The following is a 19,166-nucleotide window of genomic DNA, read 5'->3' on the forward strand; positions in this document are numbered from 1 at the left end:
TATTTTATTTAGTGGATTCATTAAAATAAAAAAACTATCCACCACGGTGCACGGTGGTGGATTCTCCACCGGTGGTGGTGCTCCCCCCTTGTCCAGACAAGTCTTTGGATAAATTGTGGTGGAGACATTTTTAACAAAATAAATCAAATTTCTCTCCACACAATTTTTCCGATCTGTCTGAGAGTCTAAAATAACTTCCTTTGTTTCCCAGTTATTTTTCATTCAACCTTTATTTAGACAGGTTAATCCCATTGTTATGATCAGATTATCCGATATGTAGTGGGGAAAACGACATTTAATTTTATTTTATTTTATTTAATCAAGGAAATACAAGATCCAGTTTAGTATTTAGTTGGTGGACAGAGGATGCAGAGGACTTGAGGTGCAGGAGGATGTGGTGATCCCTGAAGAGAGAAAAGACGGAAGAAGAAGAAGAAGAGAGATTAATTATGAGATGTAAAGACAATGAGTGGTATCTTCTTAGTATGACTGAATGTTTTTTTTAATTTCTATCAACAATGGCGCTGGAGTAATACTGTTCTTTGTGCTACAGCTACTTTAATTTTAGCATTAAAAAAAAAAAAAAAAAAAAAGTGCCAGTGCGCATGCGCATTAGGTAAACGTACAAAACTCACAGCGTCATCTAGTGACCTGGCATGGTAACTACAGCGAACTTGGGGGGGGGTTATGCGGTTGCGTCTGAAAAACTGTGCGTGAAGGAGCACTACAGATGCCATATTTGCTTTGAGGATGCTAATGGAGAAGTACAGAGAGGGTCAACTTGATTGTGTCTTTGTGGATTTAGAAAGAACATAGACAGGAGGCGGAGGGACCAGCTTGGAGGAGTGATCCCCTGCTCCCTCAGATCACTCCGCTGCTCCCGTTTCCACCTCCTCCGCCTCCTCCTCTTTCCCGTTGTCACTCACGCCTTGTGAAACACGCGTGTCCTCTTCAGGCCTGCTTCCACACCAAATAAAGCCAAACACAGCAGTAAGTGTCGTTAACGCTGGCTGGTAGCTGGGGTTTTAGTGTTGTTGGGACTACTTTACAGGATGCTTTTGGACATGATCAAACGTCAGAGCAGGTTTAGCTCGAGTTAGCCGCAGCTAGCGGGTGGCTAGCTGAAGCTGTCAGCTAACGCTGCTCCGAGCAGCTGTCCCTCCTTCAGTCACCTCCTGTGACTCCTCATCTAAATGCCATTCAATGATTTTACCTCGTTTTATTGCAAGTAGCGGCATTTTAGCATTAAATGTTAATTAATTTAGCAGAAACTGGTGTGACGCTGATTAAACACAATTTTCGAGGCTAGCACACATGAGACAGCAGAGATTAAATTCATCTGCCCAAGGTGAGCAGGTTTTGAACGATATTCTTTTTAATAATAGTTTGTCTAATTTTAAAATGTTGCTATAATTTTCTGTGTTTTTTTTTTTAATAAAAAGCCAGCAATGATTGACTCCATCATGGCTGCTCAAGTGTCCTTGGCTTGCACAGTTTTCCAGCTTTCAGACATTTTTACAATATTTAAAGTGTCTCTTATAATTTTTGATTGTGCAGTGCTTTGCAAAACACTCAAGTCATTTCTCATTTTTAAACATTTATTCCCAAGGAGTAAAGTGGTCTTGATCAACAGTTTTCTGGGCTTTTTGTTGGTCTTTACAGACTTTCTTTGGCAACCTGACTACTTGTAGAGAAATGATTTCTTTATTAAACTAGATCTCTGCCTTTGAATCAGAAATCAGTTTTTGCATTTTCACAAACCAAACCACTAGGGATTGTTTTAAATTTATTGGATAACTAGGCACACTACATTACCAGCAGCCAGTCACAAAGACAGTTGGTTTGCATTTCTCATCATTATCTGAAAATGTAGCTTGTAGAAGTAGATTACGGTGACTAAAAGACGACGTGCCTTCCAGGTCCCTTTTTGTCATATTTCTTAAAAGTCTCAACTTCCAGACGCACATCTAATGACCTGGAAATGAAACGAATGGGTTGGCGAAGTCCAAATAAAACTTTGATGTAAAATCTTTCAGAAGCCTGGGGAGCTGCTGATCAAGGTTACTTTAAAAGCGAACACGAAAGTCGGGCTCCTTGGAAACAAAATGAGCGGTTTAAAACGTTTACGTACCACATGTAAGGTTTGCAGTGAGTCGACCACACTTTGATCATTTGAATGAGACAGAAAAAAATAATACAATTTACAGTACGGTACTTTCCAACAAAAGAAAGAAGTAATACTTCTGATAACTGCGTATAATCTGTTTGTATTGGCTGAATACATCTGTGACACTTAAATTCATGCCTTTTGTACAAACAATGCCTTATTTAAAGTTTAAACCTGAGTTTAGCTTTATTATTTAAATAATATATACACATATCAATCATATATACACGTGTGTATATGTATACTGTGTACTGGCTGTAACCCGTTAAGATAAATCACTTTATTGATCCCGCAGGAAATTGTTGTGCCAGAGTTTCAGTTCAAAGGAATCACACAAGATATAAAAATCACAGAAAATATAAAAATACCAACAATTAATGTCTAAAACAATGGAAAGGTGGGTCTTTAAGACGCATCCAATGTTGTAAATTTTTTTATAGTAGTGCCCAAAATTTGATCTATGCAGTTTATTTTAAGTTTTCTCCAATGTTGAAATTGTAACTTGTTAAATTTATAACAAGGTTTACTCCCGACTCTTTCAGTGACTTTGTTTTAACTGCACATTTTGAAGTATTTTTATTTTTTTGGTCTTTGAAACATCGACGTGCTCCTTTTTGCTTTGCGCTATGCGCTCTCCTAATTCTGTGTTGTGCTTGTGTCAGCTGTTTTAACGTTGCAAGGTGATGATTGGTACATTTCTTTTTTAATTGCTTGCGGTTACCTGGATGAAAAGAACTTGTTGAGCATTTGACTTTGATGCTAGGTTGAGAGCAACACTTATACCAAGGAAGGTGAGTCGAGAGCTTAAATTCTAATAAATGTCGAGCAGGAAATAATTTCCAGAAATGCAGCGGTTCTCAAACTGTGCCGCCAACAATAACGGGTCGGTCTGTTCAGGTTGTCAAAATTTAATTTATATCACAAGTGGTCATTCGCCACCCTGACAAATTTCAGGCAGACTTCCTTGTTGCCTTTTTTCCTGACTGCTGATGTTCAGTATTTCTAGTACACATTGAGCACGATTTGATTATTTTATATTTGGTAAAGAAATAAAGTGCTTGGTCGTCAGTACTGCTGTGATTTACTTAAAGTTGTTTGTGGAAACACTGCATCATGACTTGCTTGATAATGTTTTCTACACTGTCCAGCACAAAACTCCACCCAACATTGATAATAATATTAATAATTTCATTTGCAACTATTTAGAACCGAAAATTAAAATTATTGGTCGTGTGCACCAAGTTTGAGAACCACTGTTTAAAAAAAAAAGAACCTAAATGTGTTTTTAGTTCAATTGTAGTAGGTTTTATTTTTAATTTTTAAATAAAGCAATGTTATGGGAATACATTCATTTTGTTACAACATGCAGACCCTTTTCAAAAAATTTGAATATCATCGAAAAGTTAACTTTCATAATACCATTCAAAAAGTTGATCTTTAATAGATGATGGATTCAGGGCCCACAATTCAAACACTTTCAAGTATTTATTTGTTTATTTTTACATAATTTGGGCTTCCAGCTCATGAAACGCACAAAAACGGGAATTAAAAAAAAATAAATACTGTGAAGAAATCAGCCCACACTACTCAGTTTACAGAAAAAAAAAAAGAAATTAGAATCACAACAAATCTGTCAAAATATGGTACTTTCAAAACGATGTGTCAATCTGCAATACTTGGTTGTGAATCTCTTTGTCTTAATCTCTGCCTCGATGCGACGTAGCATTGAGACAATCAGCCTGTGGCACTGACTGGGAGTTATGGAAGCCCACATGTCCTTGATGCTTGCTGCCAGATCATCTTTGTTGTTGGGTCTGGTGCTCCTCATTTTCCTCTTGAGAATACTCCATAGATTCTCAGTGGGGTTTAGGTCCGGCGAGTTGTCTGGCCAGTCAGGCACTGTGGCATCAAACCAGGTTTTGGTGCTTGTGGCGGCACGGGCAGGGACCAGGTCCTGCTGGAAGATGAAATCTGCATCTCCATACAGATCCTCAGCAGAAGGACTCATGAAGTCCTCTAAAACATTCTGGTAGACTGTTGTGGTGACCTTGGATTTAAGAAAGCAGAGTTTACCAACACCTGCACCGGACATTGCACCCCAGATCATGACTGACTGTGGATATTTCACACTGGACCTCAAGCAGTATGGGTTCTGTTCCTCACTCTTCTTCCTCCAAACCCTTGGACCTTGATTTCTGAATGAAAGGGACACTTTACTTTAATCAGAAAAGAGGACCGAGGAACCCGACAGTTGTAGTCCATCTCCCAGATGTGTCTGGATGTGGTGGTTTTTGAAGCTGTGACTCCCGCCTCATTCCACTCTTTCTGGATCTCTGCCAGATTATGTAATCGTCTCTGTTTGATAATCCGCTGAAGACCACGGTCATCTCTTTTGCTGGTGCATCTTCTCCTGCCACATTTTGCCCTTCCACTAGACTTTCCATTGAAATGCTTGGACACAGCACTCTATGAACAGCCAGCCTCCTTAGCTATGAACTGTTGTGTCTTACCCATCCTATGGAGGGCATCAATGATGGTCTTCTGGCCAGTTGTTATGTCTGCAGTCTTCCCCATATTGAACCGAACTGAGACAATTGAACCAAACTGAAGCAATTTAATGACACCTGGGGAAACCTGTGCAGGTGCTTTGACTTTAGTAGATGATTAGTGTCACACTCGGTTTAAAACATTCATGTCCTGCAACATTTGGGCTGATTTCTCCACAGTATTCTAATTGTTTAAATCCTGTTTTTGTGGGTTTCATGAGCTGGAAGCCCAAATTATGTAAAAATAAACAAATACTTGAAATGGTTTAAATTGTGGGTCCTGAATCTATCATCTATTAAATATTAACTTTTTGAATGGAATTATGGAAGTTAAACAACTTTTCCTTGATATTCTAATTTTTTGGAAAGGGTCTGCAGAAATGCATGACTTGCATATTGATTGAACACATTTATAACTTGCATGAGCATTTTCTTTTTGCTTACATATTTTCACATTGCCCTGTTTAGAGTTGTCTTAAAATGCGTTTTTAAAGTTCACGCTTTTTATGGTGCAAATAGAATTTTAATAATGCATTTTATTTAACACATCTGTGCTGTAGAAGAAGTAACTTCCAATAAAAACGACACTGTGTGCAGTACTTCCAACATTTTTGTGTTTGTCATAGGCTTGACCAGTTAACGTCATTATTCTGCATGAACACTTGCTGGTTTTCTGCATGATGCTTGATGTTTTTAAGAGTTTGGTTGTAGACTCTTAATTTGTTAGCCTTAGATATGAGTCATATCTTAATGAAAAACCCTTTTGTGTATTCCTGCCTCTTTGTAACTAATCCAAAAGCATGTACTTGTTCTCTCTTTGTCCTACAATGGCTCAAAGATGTCTAAGAAGATCTCCCAGTTCTCTGTCAAGGATCAGTTGGAGCACGATCAGCCTCCTAGTCATGGTCAGGCTGATCAACCCGCAAAAGCAGCGCTGGGTTCTAGGAAGAAGACCGAACCTGGCCAGAAAAATGGAGACACTTCGTCATCCCCTGAGAACGGAAGCTTGAATGGAGATGGAAAGCGCAGCGGGAAAAGCCGCCGCCGCAGGAAACGTTCTTCCAATGCTGGGAGTTGCCCAGAGGGGAAGACGGGTGAAGTGAAGAACGAAGAAAAACCAGACGAGCAAAGCAGACACGCACCCGACCAGCGTGCGGTGTTGATGGGTTTGCAGTCGGAGTGTGGCAACGTGTGGTTTGAACGCAACATTTACGAGCATGCGGAGAACGTGTACCATTGCTGGCTGGCAAACAAACGTCCCAAACAAGCATCCCAAACAAACCCCTCTCATCAGACCTCAGGAAAACGTTCAAACACTCCATCCACTGTGGCTCCATCTTCCTCAAGACCGGCGTGCCACCACAGTGATCAGGTGGCTTGCCACCATGTCGTACAGATGGCGTGGATCAACAAGACGACTTTTGACCTGGCAGAATGCTGCTTTGTTGAAGAATCTGTTCAACAATCAGTCCCAAAGTCTCTAAACCTACAGCGTCCGTCTAGTCCCTCCACAGCATCGAGAACACCCGATGAAGGGTATCAGTCTTTGGCCCCGACTCCTGCAACGCCTGTCCAGCAAGCTGTGGTCACACCAACCGCTCAGCAGTCCATTAACGGCCTGCCTCGCATCCCGGTGGAGTTGCTGAGAGAAGTGTGGTTGGACAAACCTCGGTATGATCGCGCTGAAGCAGCCTTTTACCAAAATCTCTACGGCAACAACTCCTTCAAGCGTCCAAGCTGTCCCTCCACCTCCAGAAGCAGCGAGCACCCTCAAAGCCTTGTGGAAGAGGAAGAAGAGGAGGAGAAGGAGGATGACGAGCTGGTGGTGGAGGAGAAGCGGATGGTCCCACAGATCAAAGCAGAAATTTTCCACGCTCTTCATCCAATCCAGGAGGAAGAGGAACCGGCTGAAGCCCCCGAGGTGGCGGAAGAATCGGGAGCGCGCTTTTTTCTTCACCCCAACAGCGAGCCGGTGTGGCTGGACAAGTGGCGGTACGATGCTGCTGAGAGCCGTTTCCATGGCAGCAGAGTGGATGAAGGCCGCACGGTGTCGAAGAATCGACGGCTGGAAGCAGAAACTCCTCCAGTTCCGTCTGTGGCCCAACAAAGGGACAAGTATGACCAAACTGGGAGAATGGAACTGCTCCAGATGTTTCAGTTCGTTTTCATTGATTTGTTTTTTTTCTGTTTACCATCATGTGTTCATGCGGTTGTCGTCGTTCACCTTTATTTTTATTCATCTTGGTTCATAAATCCTTGTGATTTGTCTGTAATTTTCCTGAATGACTGAGTCTTTTTTTTTTTAGTTCATCTTCCTTTAAGCGTTTGTGAAAGTGGGGGGTCTAGTTGTATGCAGTGTAGTTCAGTGCATCTCATAAGCCATTTAAATATTAGAATATAAAACTTTCCTGCTTACTAGATGATCCTACATTTAATTGTTTTCCATAACTTCCTGCCCTGATAACCTCCTTATCTTTGTCCTCTAGAAAAATGAGTTCCGTAGACTTTTTGGCTCAAGAGAAGATCTGGTTCGACAAACCTCGTTATGACGATGCAGAAAGACGGTTTTATGAACGAATGAACGAGTCGTCACAATCCACACAGGTAACTTTTTTATATTAATACTCGTTTTAGGTTCTTACAACTCATTTATGCAAATGCTGTGTAAGAATTAAGGAATAAGAATGAGGCATTTGATCAAAAATACACATTTATCTAAGTAATTGTTTTAATTTTAGTGTTTCTTGCATGTGCAATTTCTGTCTCCTGGAAATCGACGCCAAAGAAACAATGTCTCGATATGTAACCATGGGCTTGCTAGGAATGTGAGAAAAAAACAATATTTTGAAGACTTTTCTGCATTTGCATTCAGTTTATAATGTAATTCTACTATTTAAACTGGATGAAAAGTAAATGCAGAGGCCAATAAATTAATTTAATCTTACAAAAATTAAAACAAGACAGTGAGGTGCAAAAATATTGGATTGTTGAAGTCGTGCAAGATGTTTGAGGTTAAAATGAAATTCTTATGACAAAATGCTCGTCACTCTGGATGGTTCATCTTGATGGTGAACTAATTATAAATGATTCATGTTTGTGTTTTCCTAAATCTGTTTTTATAAAGTAAAAAAAAAAAGAAGTAATATTTGATTTCTTTAAGGACGCTAAGGCGAACTCCATTCTTCAAGACATTGCTCGAGCTCGGGAGAACATCCAGAAATCTTTAGCAGGGGTAAGAATTGATTCCAGATGTATGCTTATGTCTCGTCCTAACATAAAATGTTTCAGAGACGACAACAGAAGTGTGCTGGAAAGGAAATGTAGGGCAGATAAAGTACGACGATGTTTTGTTTATCGAGGCAGTGAAACAAGGGAATGGCTCAGGGTCGCCTAACTCCATGCTGTGTCACAAATAAAACAATTTAAGACTAATATGTAAAGGAGATATTGTTTGAAATCACTATTTTATTTAGCTTGGTTTCGCATAATAGCAGCACTTTTTTTACTTTTCAAGTAGTTTAAAATGATTTGTTGAAGTCCAAATTGTCATTTAGTCACGTATCCACACTCTGCAGCCTCGAATAAAGTTTGAACTGATTGGTGTTTATCAGAACTTGAATATTTTCATTGGACTCTGCAACTTTCTGGGCTTATTTAGGTTACTCTGGTCATTTGCTTCTTGTATGCACATTTCTTGTAAATCCCAGCAGAACCTTTGTGTTCGTCTGCTTCAACCTCTCAATTGTTTGTTCCTTCATTCAATCCTGTTGTTTCCTCCCATTTTGTTTCCTGCTTTCTTTCATATTTCATCCCTGCCATCCCCTTCCTCCAAGCTGAAGAATACACTTTGTAATAGAGGGTCAGCTGAGCCTTTCCAGAACCAGCAGGCTCATCTTGTAAGTGCCTCTAAGCCTCGTGTGTCACTGGAAACCCCACAAGCCGCTGTTCGCCCATCAGTGGAAATACTGAGCATGCTCACTTTAACCTGCTTCAGCCTCTAGACGACTTGTGTTTGTGGTGCAGTAAAGTTGTATCTCTGCTTGGTTTTATGCACAACTGGTGCTTTCCCTTCTGATTTGGATAACGTGTTGGATTTGTCCAACTTTTTGTCTCACCTGTGCAGAGCGCCAGCAGCAACGGTGCAGCTGATCAAGGAGAAATCATCTCTCGCATCAACAGTCTGGAGCTGGAGAACCAGAGTTTACACAAAGGTTTGACACCTTCACATAGAAGATAAACCTTCTGGATTATAATGGAATCAGCTGATGAATAGGTCAAGATGTAGTCTTTGTTGTAAACTACCACGAATAATAAATAAAATTACCTGGGCAGATCAACTATTTTATATATTTTATTACGATTTTCCATAATTTACCAGTTCAGATGTTTTCTAATTTTGTCAACAATGGCTTCATAAAATCTTAGCTGTCTGAAGCATCTTTTAAAACTTTATTAGCACACTCGTTTTGTTAAAAAAACAAAAAACATACCCTCTTTGAGCTCGCATGCCTTTAGCTAAAGATGAGATTTAAGTTGTAATGTTTAAATATTTCACAGTTTTAATGTACCGACATCTGATTTTTATACAGATAAATAAGAAAAACAACAGTTGAAGCTGCAGGTGAGGCTAATCGAGGTGCAGTTTTCAGTAAACGGAACTATTTTTTAAGTTTTTAACACTGAATCAACTTCAAGGACCAAAGTCAACCTTACCGTCGAGGGATCCTCCATTTAGAGGCATGACATGTGGACGTTCTTCAATTATTCTTCAGTATCAATCAGTGTTTAAAGTACGAGCAGAACATTTTTAAATGTTTAATTGAAAACACACAAACGCAGGAAAAAAAATCTGCTGCTTCAGTCCAAACATGACAAATCTTCTCAATTATAAAACAGTTCTTATGAAATTATACATTTAGCAAATGCAATCTTTATGAACTCTGATTTTTTTTTGTTATAATTGTAAAGTTTTAAACCCATTTTGTATTACAAGAGCCAATCACTAATTGGCTCTTTAAAGAGCCCACATTATTTTTTGTGCAGCAGTAAATGTAAGGTTGGACGAAGGCGTCTTCTTGAGGTGCCAAAAACAAACAACAAAACAAAAACTACATCTGTGTTTAATAGAAGTGCCCCACCTTCACTCAGACCTCTAATTAACTAGTAAATATTTTATTAAGCATGTTTAAACCGTATTTACAATGTTCAGTTGAACAGTTTGAATCTCCAACATCTCGTTTCTTCAGTGGTGGACAACTTGCGAGCAGCTCTCTCCAAACTCGAATGTCGAGTTGCAGTCCTTGAGAAAACTCCTGCTCCAGTGGCTCCAGCTCTCTCCGTCCCCTGCACAAACGTGAGTCTATATTGCACATTTTTGTTCATTTAAAGTACAGCTCCATACATTCTTCTGCTAGGATTGCATTACAGTTGTCCTTTGATTATCGCGGAGGTTATGCACATCCTGACCCTACCCCCTCCCGTATATGTACTGCACAGTAGCTACTAGGCCTGTCGCGATAAACAATAAATCAATTAATCGTATGATGAATGAAAATTATCGACCTCATTTTCATTTATCGGCTTTGTTTCTTCGTGACTCTCTTTCTACTGAAGACACTGGATGACAAAAGGCTCTTCACTGACCCCTCCCTTTCTCTTTTCTCTTTAAAATCCATCTTAACCATCCAAAATAACATTTATGTATCGTTAAAAACAGCTACGCTAACAGGCCGACCTCGCGAATAAACCTCCGTCTTGTCGAGCTCCAAAATTTGTGGTTGAAACCTGTGCTTTCGTGTAAAAAGTTGTTTTTCTCTGAAAAAAGAAGCTGAGAACTTGTTTACTGATTTTTTTTTAATTTTTTTTATTAAAAGCTTTGTGTGACAAATGCTATGGCAAAGAACTCAAACCACCAAAGAGCATCCGGCATGTCAGCCCATGTCACGTCAAGGGCCCTCCCTCCCATTTTTCTTAAAGAGACACTCTGCTCAACTATCCATCCTTTGGTTCAAACAGTCTTATACTGACATCAGGTGGTCAAAAATTGTACTACAACCAAACAAATCAACATTTCTTCTAAAATTAGACAATTATTGTTAAATTTCAAATATTATCGTTTATCGCAATAATTCCTGAGACAATTAATCGCCCAGCAAAATTTGTTATCGTTACCGGCCTAGTAGCTACGTACCGAAAACAAAACCACACAATGGTTCCGATTGAGTCCAAATCCGGATGAAAAATGTCCTAGTGAGCTCTGGAGAAAACACTGGACCTCCCCGCTCGAGAGGCCTCACAGGCCGGCAAGCAGCACTCGGTTTGACCGATGATGCTGGAAGTTCGGTTCTGGTCCAATTCTCAGTCAGTTCCATACGGCTCTCTGCATCCACTGAGCGCCGAGGTCACTACAAATAAGGACCAAACTTTTTTTTTTATATCGGATCTAAACTTTCCCTCCATTTCAGCAGAAAGCAGCGGCTGGAAGTACTGTTGGGGCTTCTGGGAAATTTAGTCCTTTTGAGTGGCGCTACAGTTTAGTCTTATTGAGAGAAAACTACAAAATGGCGGCGCCTGTCTAAAGTTTATTTTTTTCCATCAATTTTTTACTATATCCCGTACGGTCCCAATCAGGTGAGTTATATTACATTTGACAATTGTGTGTCGTGCACCATCTTTTTTTTTTCTTTATTCTCACGTACAATCTTACTTTGAAAAACTATGAACGAGTGAGTCTGCAAAAGTCAAACCACGAAGTAGTGAGGAAGGAAGTGCAGTCATAATTTAACCATTTAGTTACGAGCGTGTTGCCGACGACACATTTCTAACCTTGAACCTGACTCTCTTCAGGGTACGACTGTCCAGCAGAAACGCACTCCACTTAAAGATGACGACGACGATGACGATGATATTGACCTGTTCGGTAGCGATGAAGACGAAGAAGCAGAGAAACTTAAAGAGCAAAGACTGAAGGAATATGCAGAGAAGAAGGCAAAGAAACCCGCCGTCATCGCCAAGTCCTCAATCTTACTGGATGTCAAACCTGTGAGTTGTTTTAGTTCCAGGTCCAACACCGTCCTCTTGGAGCTCCTCCTTGGTTTAACTTGTGCTTTTCTCCTCTCCTGCTTGCTGCAGTGGGACGATGAAACGGACATGGCGAAGCTGGAGGAGTGCGTGCGCTCGGTTCAGGCTGACGGTCTGCTGTGGGGAACGTCCAAACTGGTTCCTGTGGGTTACGGCATCAAGAAGCTCCAGATCGCCTGCGTGGTGGAGGACGACAAGGTGGGAACAGACCTGCTGGAGGAGGAGATCACCAAGTTTGAAGACTATGTAAGTTCTGCAAACCATAAGATGGATGTGGAGTGAAATACAAACCGTCAGGCTCATTTTTTATGAGCATCTTTGACTTTTTTTTTCCCCATTTAAAAATATACTGGGGACTGTGCAGTCTTGTAATCCTGAGGTTGTTGGTTCGAGCCCAAGTTGTGTCAGAAAGGTCATCTGGCGTAAAACAATACATAGTTCCCACACACGCGACCAGTATTGCGCAATACTGCGTTTCCTCCACCCATCTAGGCTCGCGCTGGACCGCGTTCTCTCAAGATGGTGTCCAGACAGCCCAAAGACAAGTATATCGATATTCTTGTCTTGACCAAGTCACAAGAGAAAGATACATGCTTAAAATAGCTGCGGTCGGAGTTGACCCGTATGAGGCGGAGAAACAAATCACGTCAGACCACACTGACATGTCGTCACTGATAAGTTCCTCCGTCGTTAATTATTTAGTGAACACGAGGAATGAGGAGCTTCGCAGCCTTAAGTTAAATCAACGTTTTAACAGATTTGTGAAGGACGTCCAAGCTCTTCATGTTAATAAAATTCTGGTGGCGTGCAGAGTAATTGCAATAATGGTAAATATAAATGGACTGTACTTGTATAGCACCTTTCTATCTAATCAAGATACTCAACGCGCTTTACAATCTGTGCCTCATTTACCCATTCATACAGCTCTATACTAGATCTCTACAAAGCTAATTGAACAAATTATTCTAAAGAGACTAATCAGAGCTTTATCACATTCATACACTGATGGGACACGCATCGGAGGCAACCAGTGGTTCAGTGTCTTGCCCTGAGACACTTCGGTATTGACTGCTGGTGGATTAGAACCCCCAACTCCTGCATTGGAGGACGACTGCTCTAACCAGCGGAAACAGCAATTGCAATTTACTTAAAGAAAAAAAATTCGACAAAACTTAGTAAGTCGGCGTCTACAGCTAGAGCTTGCCTGCACGGGAGGAGAGAGCGCCAAATCCACCCCGAATGTTACGTCACATGGGAACTATGTATTGCCAAATATTTCATGCAAGTTTGCTCGCTGTGCTGACCCTTGAAGAAGGGAGCAGCTGAAAGAAGCTTCCACCCCCAAAAATGTATATAATAGCCAAATCACTCATCTTGCTTAATTTGGCCACTGGTTGAAACGGGGTTCCCTGCAGACCAAAGGTGGGCGTTTCTGGAGAATAGGTGTTTCTAGAGGGCAAACGCTGATTGGCTAACTGTATTTAATGCTGTTTAGGTAAGTTACGTCAGCTCTTTTTTTTTTTAACTGAAGGTTTCTAAGAACCAGCGTTAAATCTGCTGTCAAACACAAGAAGATTCTCTTTAGTCCTTGGGTTGTAGCTGCACCTGACACAGGTTGGCCTGAGTCTGGTCTGGGTACAACGAATATGAAGCATTGAAGCAAAACCTCAGGGGATCAGTTTTGTTGTGTTTCCTTGACTGATGAAGCCTTCCGGACCGAAGGTGAAACGTTTCGGCGCAAAAAAAAGAAACTGTCCAGATGACCTGACTGAAAAATGTTGGATTATATACCTGGATTATTGAGCATGGACTTTATTAGACTGAACATTACTTCAAAAAGTTGACTAGGTTAGCCCTTTAATGTAAGGTTTAGGTCAAATCTGTTAAATAATTTATTGTTGCAGACTGCACTGCCATCTTGTGGCCGACATAAGTTGATACTGTTCCTGTCCATGAGGTCTTAGGGTGGAGTTGATTCATTTTTCTTTCTGCTCTGTTTCAGGTCCAGAGTGTTGATGTAGCAGCATTCAACAAGATCTGACCCCTCCGAGCTTTTCATCATGCCTTGCTTCTCTGTTGATTGTGTCAACGGTTAATAATAAAATTCTTGCACTGGGTCAATTTTGAGTTTATACTTGCCTTTTTCTCAGCTTAACGAGCATGCTTCTCATACATATAGTAATAAAATATAAAGAAAAAGTCTACACTTGTGGCCTCCAAACTTGAAAGTTTTAACACTAGCTAAAATCTTAATAAACATGTATCTAAGCTTAATGCTCTAAAAATTGTGTAAATATTAAGCCATGATAGTAATTAACTCTAGATGCTCCCAAGTTTTTGCAGTTTAAAGGAAAAGGGTAATTTTACTAAAATGGTTCCATGATGCTCCGTTGACCATGCGCCGTTTGGGGTTCAGATGGTGATGGCAGTTAACATTCCCAGACACACTTGGGTAAAACGGCTGTTTACTGCAGACAACATCCCCGGAAAAGTGTTGAAAGAATGTGCCTGTCAGCTCTGTGAGGTGCTGGCAGACATCTTTAACACCTCACTTACCCTGGAGACAGTTCCCACCTGCCTGAAGACTGCCACCATCATCCCAGTCCCAAAAAGCTCTAAAGTGACTGGTCTGAATGACTATCGGCCAGTGGCCCTCACCCCAATAGTCACTAAATGCTTCAAAAAACTGGTCATGACTCACATCAAAACAAACATCAACATCAACGAGGACCCTCATCAGTACGCATACCGTGAGAACTGATCAACCGAGGATGCAATCTCCTCTGTGGTCCACACTGCGCTCAACCACCTGGATTAGAAAAACTTGCGTCCGTATGCTCTTTGTGGACTTCACATCCACCTTCAACACCATGATCCCCCAAACCCTGATGGACAAACTATCCACACTAGGACTAAGCCCTTCCATCTGCAACTGGGTACTAAACTTCTTAACAAACGGACCACAGTTAGTGAGGATCCACAACTTCTCCTCCACCATAACCCTCAGCACTGGCTCTCCTCAGGGATGTATGTTGAGCCCCCTCCTGTTTACTCTGCTCACATATCAGTATCAGCACGTATCAGCATCTAGAACAACTTTACTGGAACAAAGATGAGCTACTACAACAATTAATTTCCCTTTGGGATTTTTAAAGTATATTTGAATTTCTTTGAATTTGAATTGTATGATTGTGCAGCTACCCATCCAGGCTGTTACAATTTAAAGTTTGCAGATGATGCAGCGGTGGTGGGATGCATCACAAACAATGATGAGTCCAGCTACAGGCAGGAGGTGGAACACCTGGAGAGCTGGTGCAAAGAGAATAACCTTCACATCAATGTGAAGAAGACAAAGGAGATGATTGTGGACTTCAGAAGGAACAAAAACATCTACACCCCCTGAACATAAGAGGATCTGCAGTGGAAGTGGTCTCCAGCTACAAGTACTTGGGTGTACACATGAATGACAACCTCAGCTGGAGCAACAACACCACCAGCCTGATCAAGAAAGCTCATCAGAGACTACTTCCTCAGGCGGCTGAGGCGAGCTGGTCTGTGAAGCTCAGTCCTCACCTCCTTCTACAGGTGTGCAGTGGAGAGCATCCTGTGCTCGAGCATCAATGTGTGGCATGGAGGCTGCACAGCTACAGAAAGAAAAGCTTTGCAGAGAGTGGTGAAGGCTGCACAGAAATCTGTCGGAATCAGTCTCCCCACCATCACAGACATCTACACCTCCAGATGCAGGAAGAGGGCCACCTGCATCATGAAGGACCCCACTCACCCAGCACACACACTTTTTGCCCCACTTCCCTCAGGAAGGAGGTTGAGGAGCATTAAGTGTAGAACCTCTAGACTGAGGAACAGCTTCTACCCTGAGGCTGTTAGACTCATGAATCTCTAACTAGAATAATCACTGTGAAAAACCACATCATGTTGCTGCTGATCTGTTTCATGTTGCTGCTGATCTGTTTAAATGTTGATGTGTTCATGCGTGCTCATCTGCTCACACAGACTCATGTTCATGTTTGTGCTGATGTTCGACGTAATGTTTTTATGCTATTAGTGCTTAGTGTATTTTTAGTTGTTTTTCTTAGTTCATATCTTAGATGTTATCATTTTTTTCTTTTACATTTTATTTTTGGATGTAACTGGGACCCTTTATACATAATTTCACTCCACCACCACATGAGGTGCGAATGACAATAAAGAATCTCTGACTGACTCTGATCTGGCAACCCAGGAAGACCCTCATCCTTGGGGTTGTGTCATCTGCTGGTTTCCATGACAGCTGTGTCTCAGTCAGCACTCAGACAGTCCCTGAACACATTATAATGAGTAAGAGGACAAAAAACTGGTCTTAAATTATTTTTACCTAATTCTTTTGAGACTGCAAATTATTGTAAAAGGATAACTGTAGTGTCAAAGTTACTACCATCTAGTGGCTGAGCAGAGAATCCAAATGCCAGCAGAGGAAAAAACACATAAGAAGAAACACCCCATCTGTAGTATTAAGCCATTTCATTACACCAGTTGACCATATTGCTGTAAAATCTTTAATGGCCATGTTTTCAGTGTTTGAAGGCATAAATATGCTGAATTTATTCATTATGTTTTAATCATAAGGGGACGAAAGTTCACGTTCAGATAAAAGGAGCTCGAGTGGATCAGCACGATCACATCAAGAAGCTAGATCAAGATTTTACAGAACAGCTGCAAGTTTTCCTTCACAGTAGCTGTTCTCAGACTTAAACAGAAGATGAGAGACTGAAATAATAATTTAGGAAATTTCATGAGCTATGATTGAAATGTGTGATAAACATGACCGCTACATGACAAGTAACATTTACTCTGATGCTTTTTGGAGATACCTGATCATTATCTTAACTTGGAAGGAAATCTATTAAATAATATAAATAAAAACTAAAACAAAGATGCATTTATTGGCGTTTCATCATGACATCTAATTTTTTTTATAGAACTTAAAAAGTAAAAGCTCACTGCCAAAAAAAAAAAAAAAAAAAGAGGTTAATTTGCACCAGAAACAAAATGAAGTAATTACTTACACCCCTCATTGACAGGTGTCTGGAAAAACAAAACAAAAAAAACATAATAAAAAGTTTAAAACCACAGCAAATGCTCAAAGACATTTTGATGTTTGTTCACTTAACAGCCTGTCTGTCTGTTAATTATCACTTCAGCCTGTTTTACAGGGTTGTCTTCCTCTGCCAATAAAGAAAAGCCTGTCTGGTTTTTGCAAGGCTGAAATGGTCCCGACGACAGCTGGATGGATGAGGGAGAAACAAAGAAGACTTACTCAGCACACCTTCTCAGCCTCTGTCCTCTGGTCAGGAGAGGCAGGAAAAACAAAGTCAGCGAGGAGCAAACAGTTTACCTGGGAGAGAGACAGAAAAGTGATTACTGCTGGGAACATCATCAACCCCGAGAGGCGGACAGAAAAACAATTTCTGGTTCAGATGTCGCGCTTCGATGAAAGTAAAATAAAGAAACGCCTTGAAATAAATAAACTTCTTTGTCACGTTAGTATTATTTATGAAATAATTACAAGCTACAATTACAACTGGGCTGCAGATCGTGTCATCTGCGGTTGTATGTTTTGGACACTCGGGTGAAGAAAGGAGCTGAGCTGTCAACTGATCACCACCTGGTGTTGAGATGTCGGGGGAAGATGCTGGACAGTCCCAGTAGACCCAAATGTATAGTGAGGGTTTGCTGGGAATGCCTGACAGAAGAACCCATCAGAAAGATCTTTAACTCCCACCCCCAGAGAACTTCAAACCATCCCAGCTGAAGCGGGGGCATGGAGTCAGTGGGCCATGTTCCACGCCACCATTGTCAAAGCAGCTGCCTTGAGCTGTGGCTGCAAGGATGCCAGCGCTTCTTGCGAGGGCCATCCTTGAACTCGGTGGTGGACACAATGGGTTAGGGAAGCTGTCAAGCTGAAGGAGGAGTCCTATCGGGCTTTGTTGGCTAGTAGGACTTCAGAGGCAGCTGAGGAGTACCGGAGGGTCAAGCGGTCCACAGCCTTGGCTGTTGCTGAGGCAAAAGCTCCTATGTGGGAGAAGTTCGGTGAGGCCTTGGATAGAGACTCTTGATCGTCTACGAGGAGATTCTGGCAAACCAGCAGATAGCAGCACTTGACCTAAACTGTGTTTAGTGGGGGTGGGGTGCTGTTGACGTCAACCAGTGATGTCGTCGAGAGGAGGAAGGAATACTTATCGAACCTTCCACGGCTTTTCACATCTTCCATGGCGGAAACTGACCTGAGAGACTTTGGGGTTGTTTTTTTTTTCATAACTGAGCCTGAGGTCGCCACGGTAGTTAAAAAGCTCAGTGGAGGGCTCTGGGGGTGGATGAGATCTGCTCTGAGTTCCTGAAGGCTCTGGATGTTGCAGGGTTGTCTTGGTTGACATGGTTTTGGAACATTGCGTGGACATTGAGGGCTGTGCCGCTGGATTGGCAGACTGGGGTGATGGTTCCCCTCTTCAAAAAGGGGGACCGGATGGTGTGTTCCAATTATAGGGGCATCACTCTCCTTAGCCTTCCTGGTAAGGTCTATCCAGGGTTAATGGAGAAGCGAGTCCAACTGATGGTTGAACCTCGATTTCAGGAGTAACAATGTGGGTTTCATCCTACCCATGGAACACTGGATCAGCTCTTTACCCTCACTAGGGTCCTCAAGGGGTTATGGGAGCTCATCCAGCCTATGTGTGCTTAGTGAACTTGGAGAAGGCGTTCAACAGTGTTTGGATTGCTCTCTTTCGGTCAATGATGAGATTCTTCCTCAAGTGGAGTTCAAGTATCTCGGGGTTTTGTTCACGAGTGAGGGAAGAATGGAGCGTGAGGTCGACAGATTGGTGCCGCATGCAGTATTGCGAACTCTATACCGGTCTGTTGTGGTGCAGAGGGAGCAGAGCTGTATGGCGAGGCTCTCTGTTTACCAGTCGGTCTACGTTCCTACCCTCACCTATCGCCATGAACTCTGGGTAGTGACAGAAAGAATGAGATCATGGATTCAGGTGGTTGAAATTAATTTCCTCTGCAGTGTGGCTGGACTCTCCCTTAGAGACGGAGTGAGACTCGGAGTAGAACCGCTGCTCCTCCACATCAAGAGGAGCCAGTTGAGGTGGTTCAGATATCTGGTAAGGATGCTGCCTTGGCGCCTATGGAGGTGCTTCATGCATGTCCAACTGGGACAAGGCCCAGGGGAAGACCAGGACACACTGGAGAGGCCATGTCCCTTGGCTGACCTGGGAACGCCTTGGATTCCTCCCAGAAGATCTGGAAGAGGAGGCTGTGGAAAGAGATGTCTGGACCTCCCTGCTCACGCTGCTGCCCCCGTGACGTGACTCCAG

At 41.8% G+C, this 19,166-nt stretch overlaps 1 protein-coding gene across 5 annotated transcripts; it reads left to right on the plus strand.

Moving 5' to 3' along the window:
* The first annotated feature begins 595 nt into the window (after positions 1–595).
* Positions 596–13,908, plus strand: eef1db (eukaryotic translation elongation factor 1 delta b (guanine nucleotide exchange protein)). Of its 5 annotated transcripts, none has more exons than XM_037697911.1 (11): positions 596–990; positions 2,901–2,958; positions 5,552–6,828; positions 7,200–7,317; positions 7,874–7,945; positions 8,547–8,609; positions 8,837–8,924; positions 9,960–10,066; positions 11,560–11,754; positions 11,845–12,039; positions 13,796–13,908. In XM_037697911.1, the coding sequence occupies exons 3-11, from the start codon at positions 5,552–5,554 to the stop codon at positions 13,832–13,834; spliced, it is 2,154 nt and encodes a 717-aa protein (XP_037553839.1). In that variant the 5' UTR covers positions 596–990; positions 2,901–2,958; the 3' UTR covers positions 13,835–13,908. The 5 variants fall into 5 exon arrangements, with proteins under 5 accessions (XP_037553839.1, XP_037553841.1, XP_037553843.1 ...); XM_037697912.1 differs by lacking the exon at positions 596–990 and adding an exon at positions 1,281–1,348; XM_037697913.1 differs by lacking the exon at positions 8,547–8,609.
* Positions 13,909–19,166: the final 5,258 nt, after the last annotated feature.

Source organism: Nematolebias whitei, chromosome 3, assembly GCF_014905685.2.
Source record: "Nematolebias whitei isolate Nwh7 chromosome 3, NemWhi1, whole genome shotgun sequence".
Taxonomy (NCBI): domain Eukaryota; kingdom Metazoa; phylum Chordata; class Actinopteri; order Cyprinodontiformes; family Rivulidae; genus Nematolebias; species Nematolebias whitei.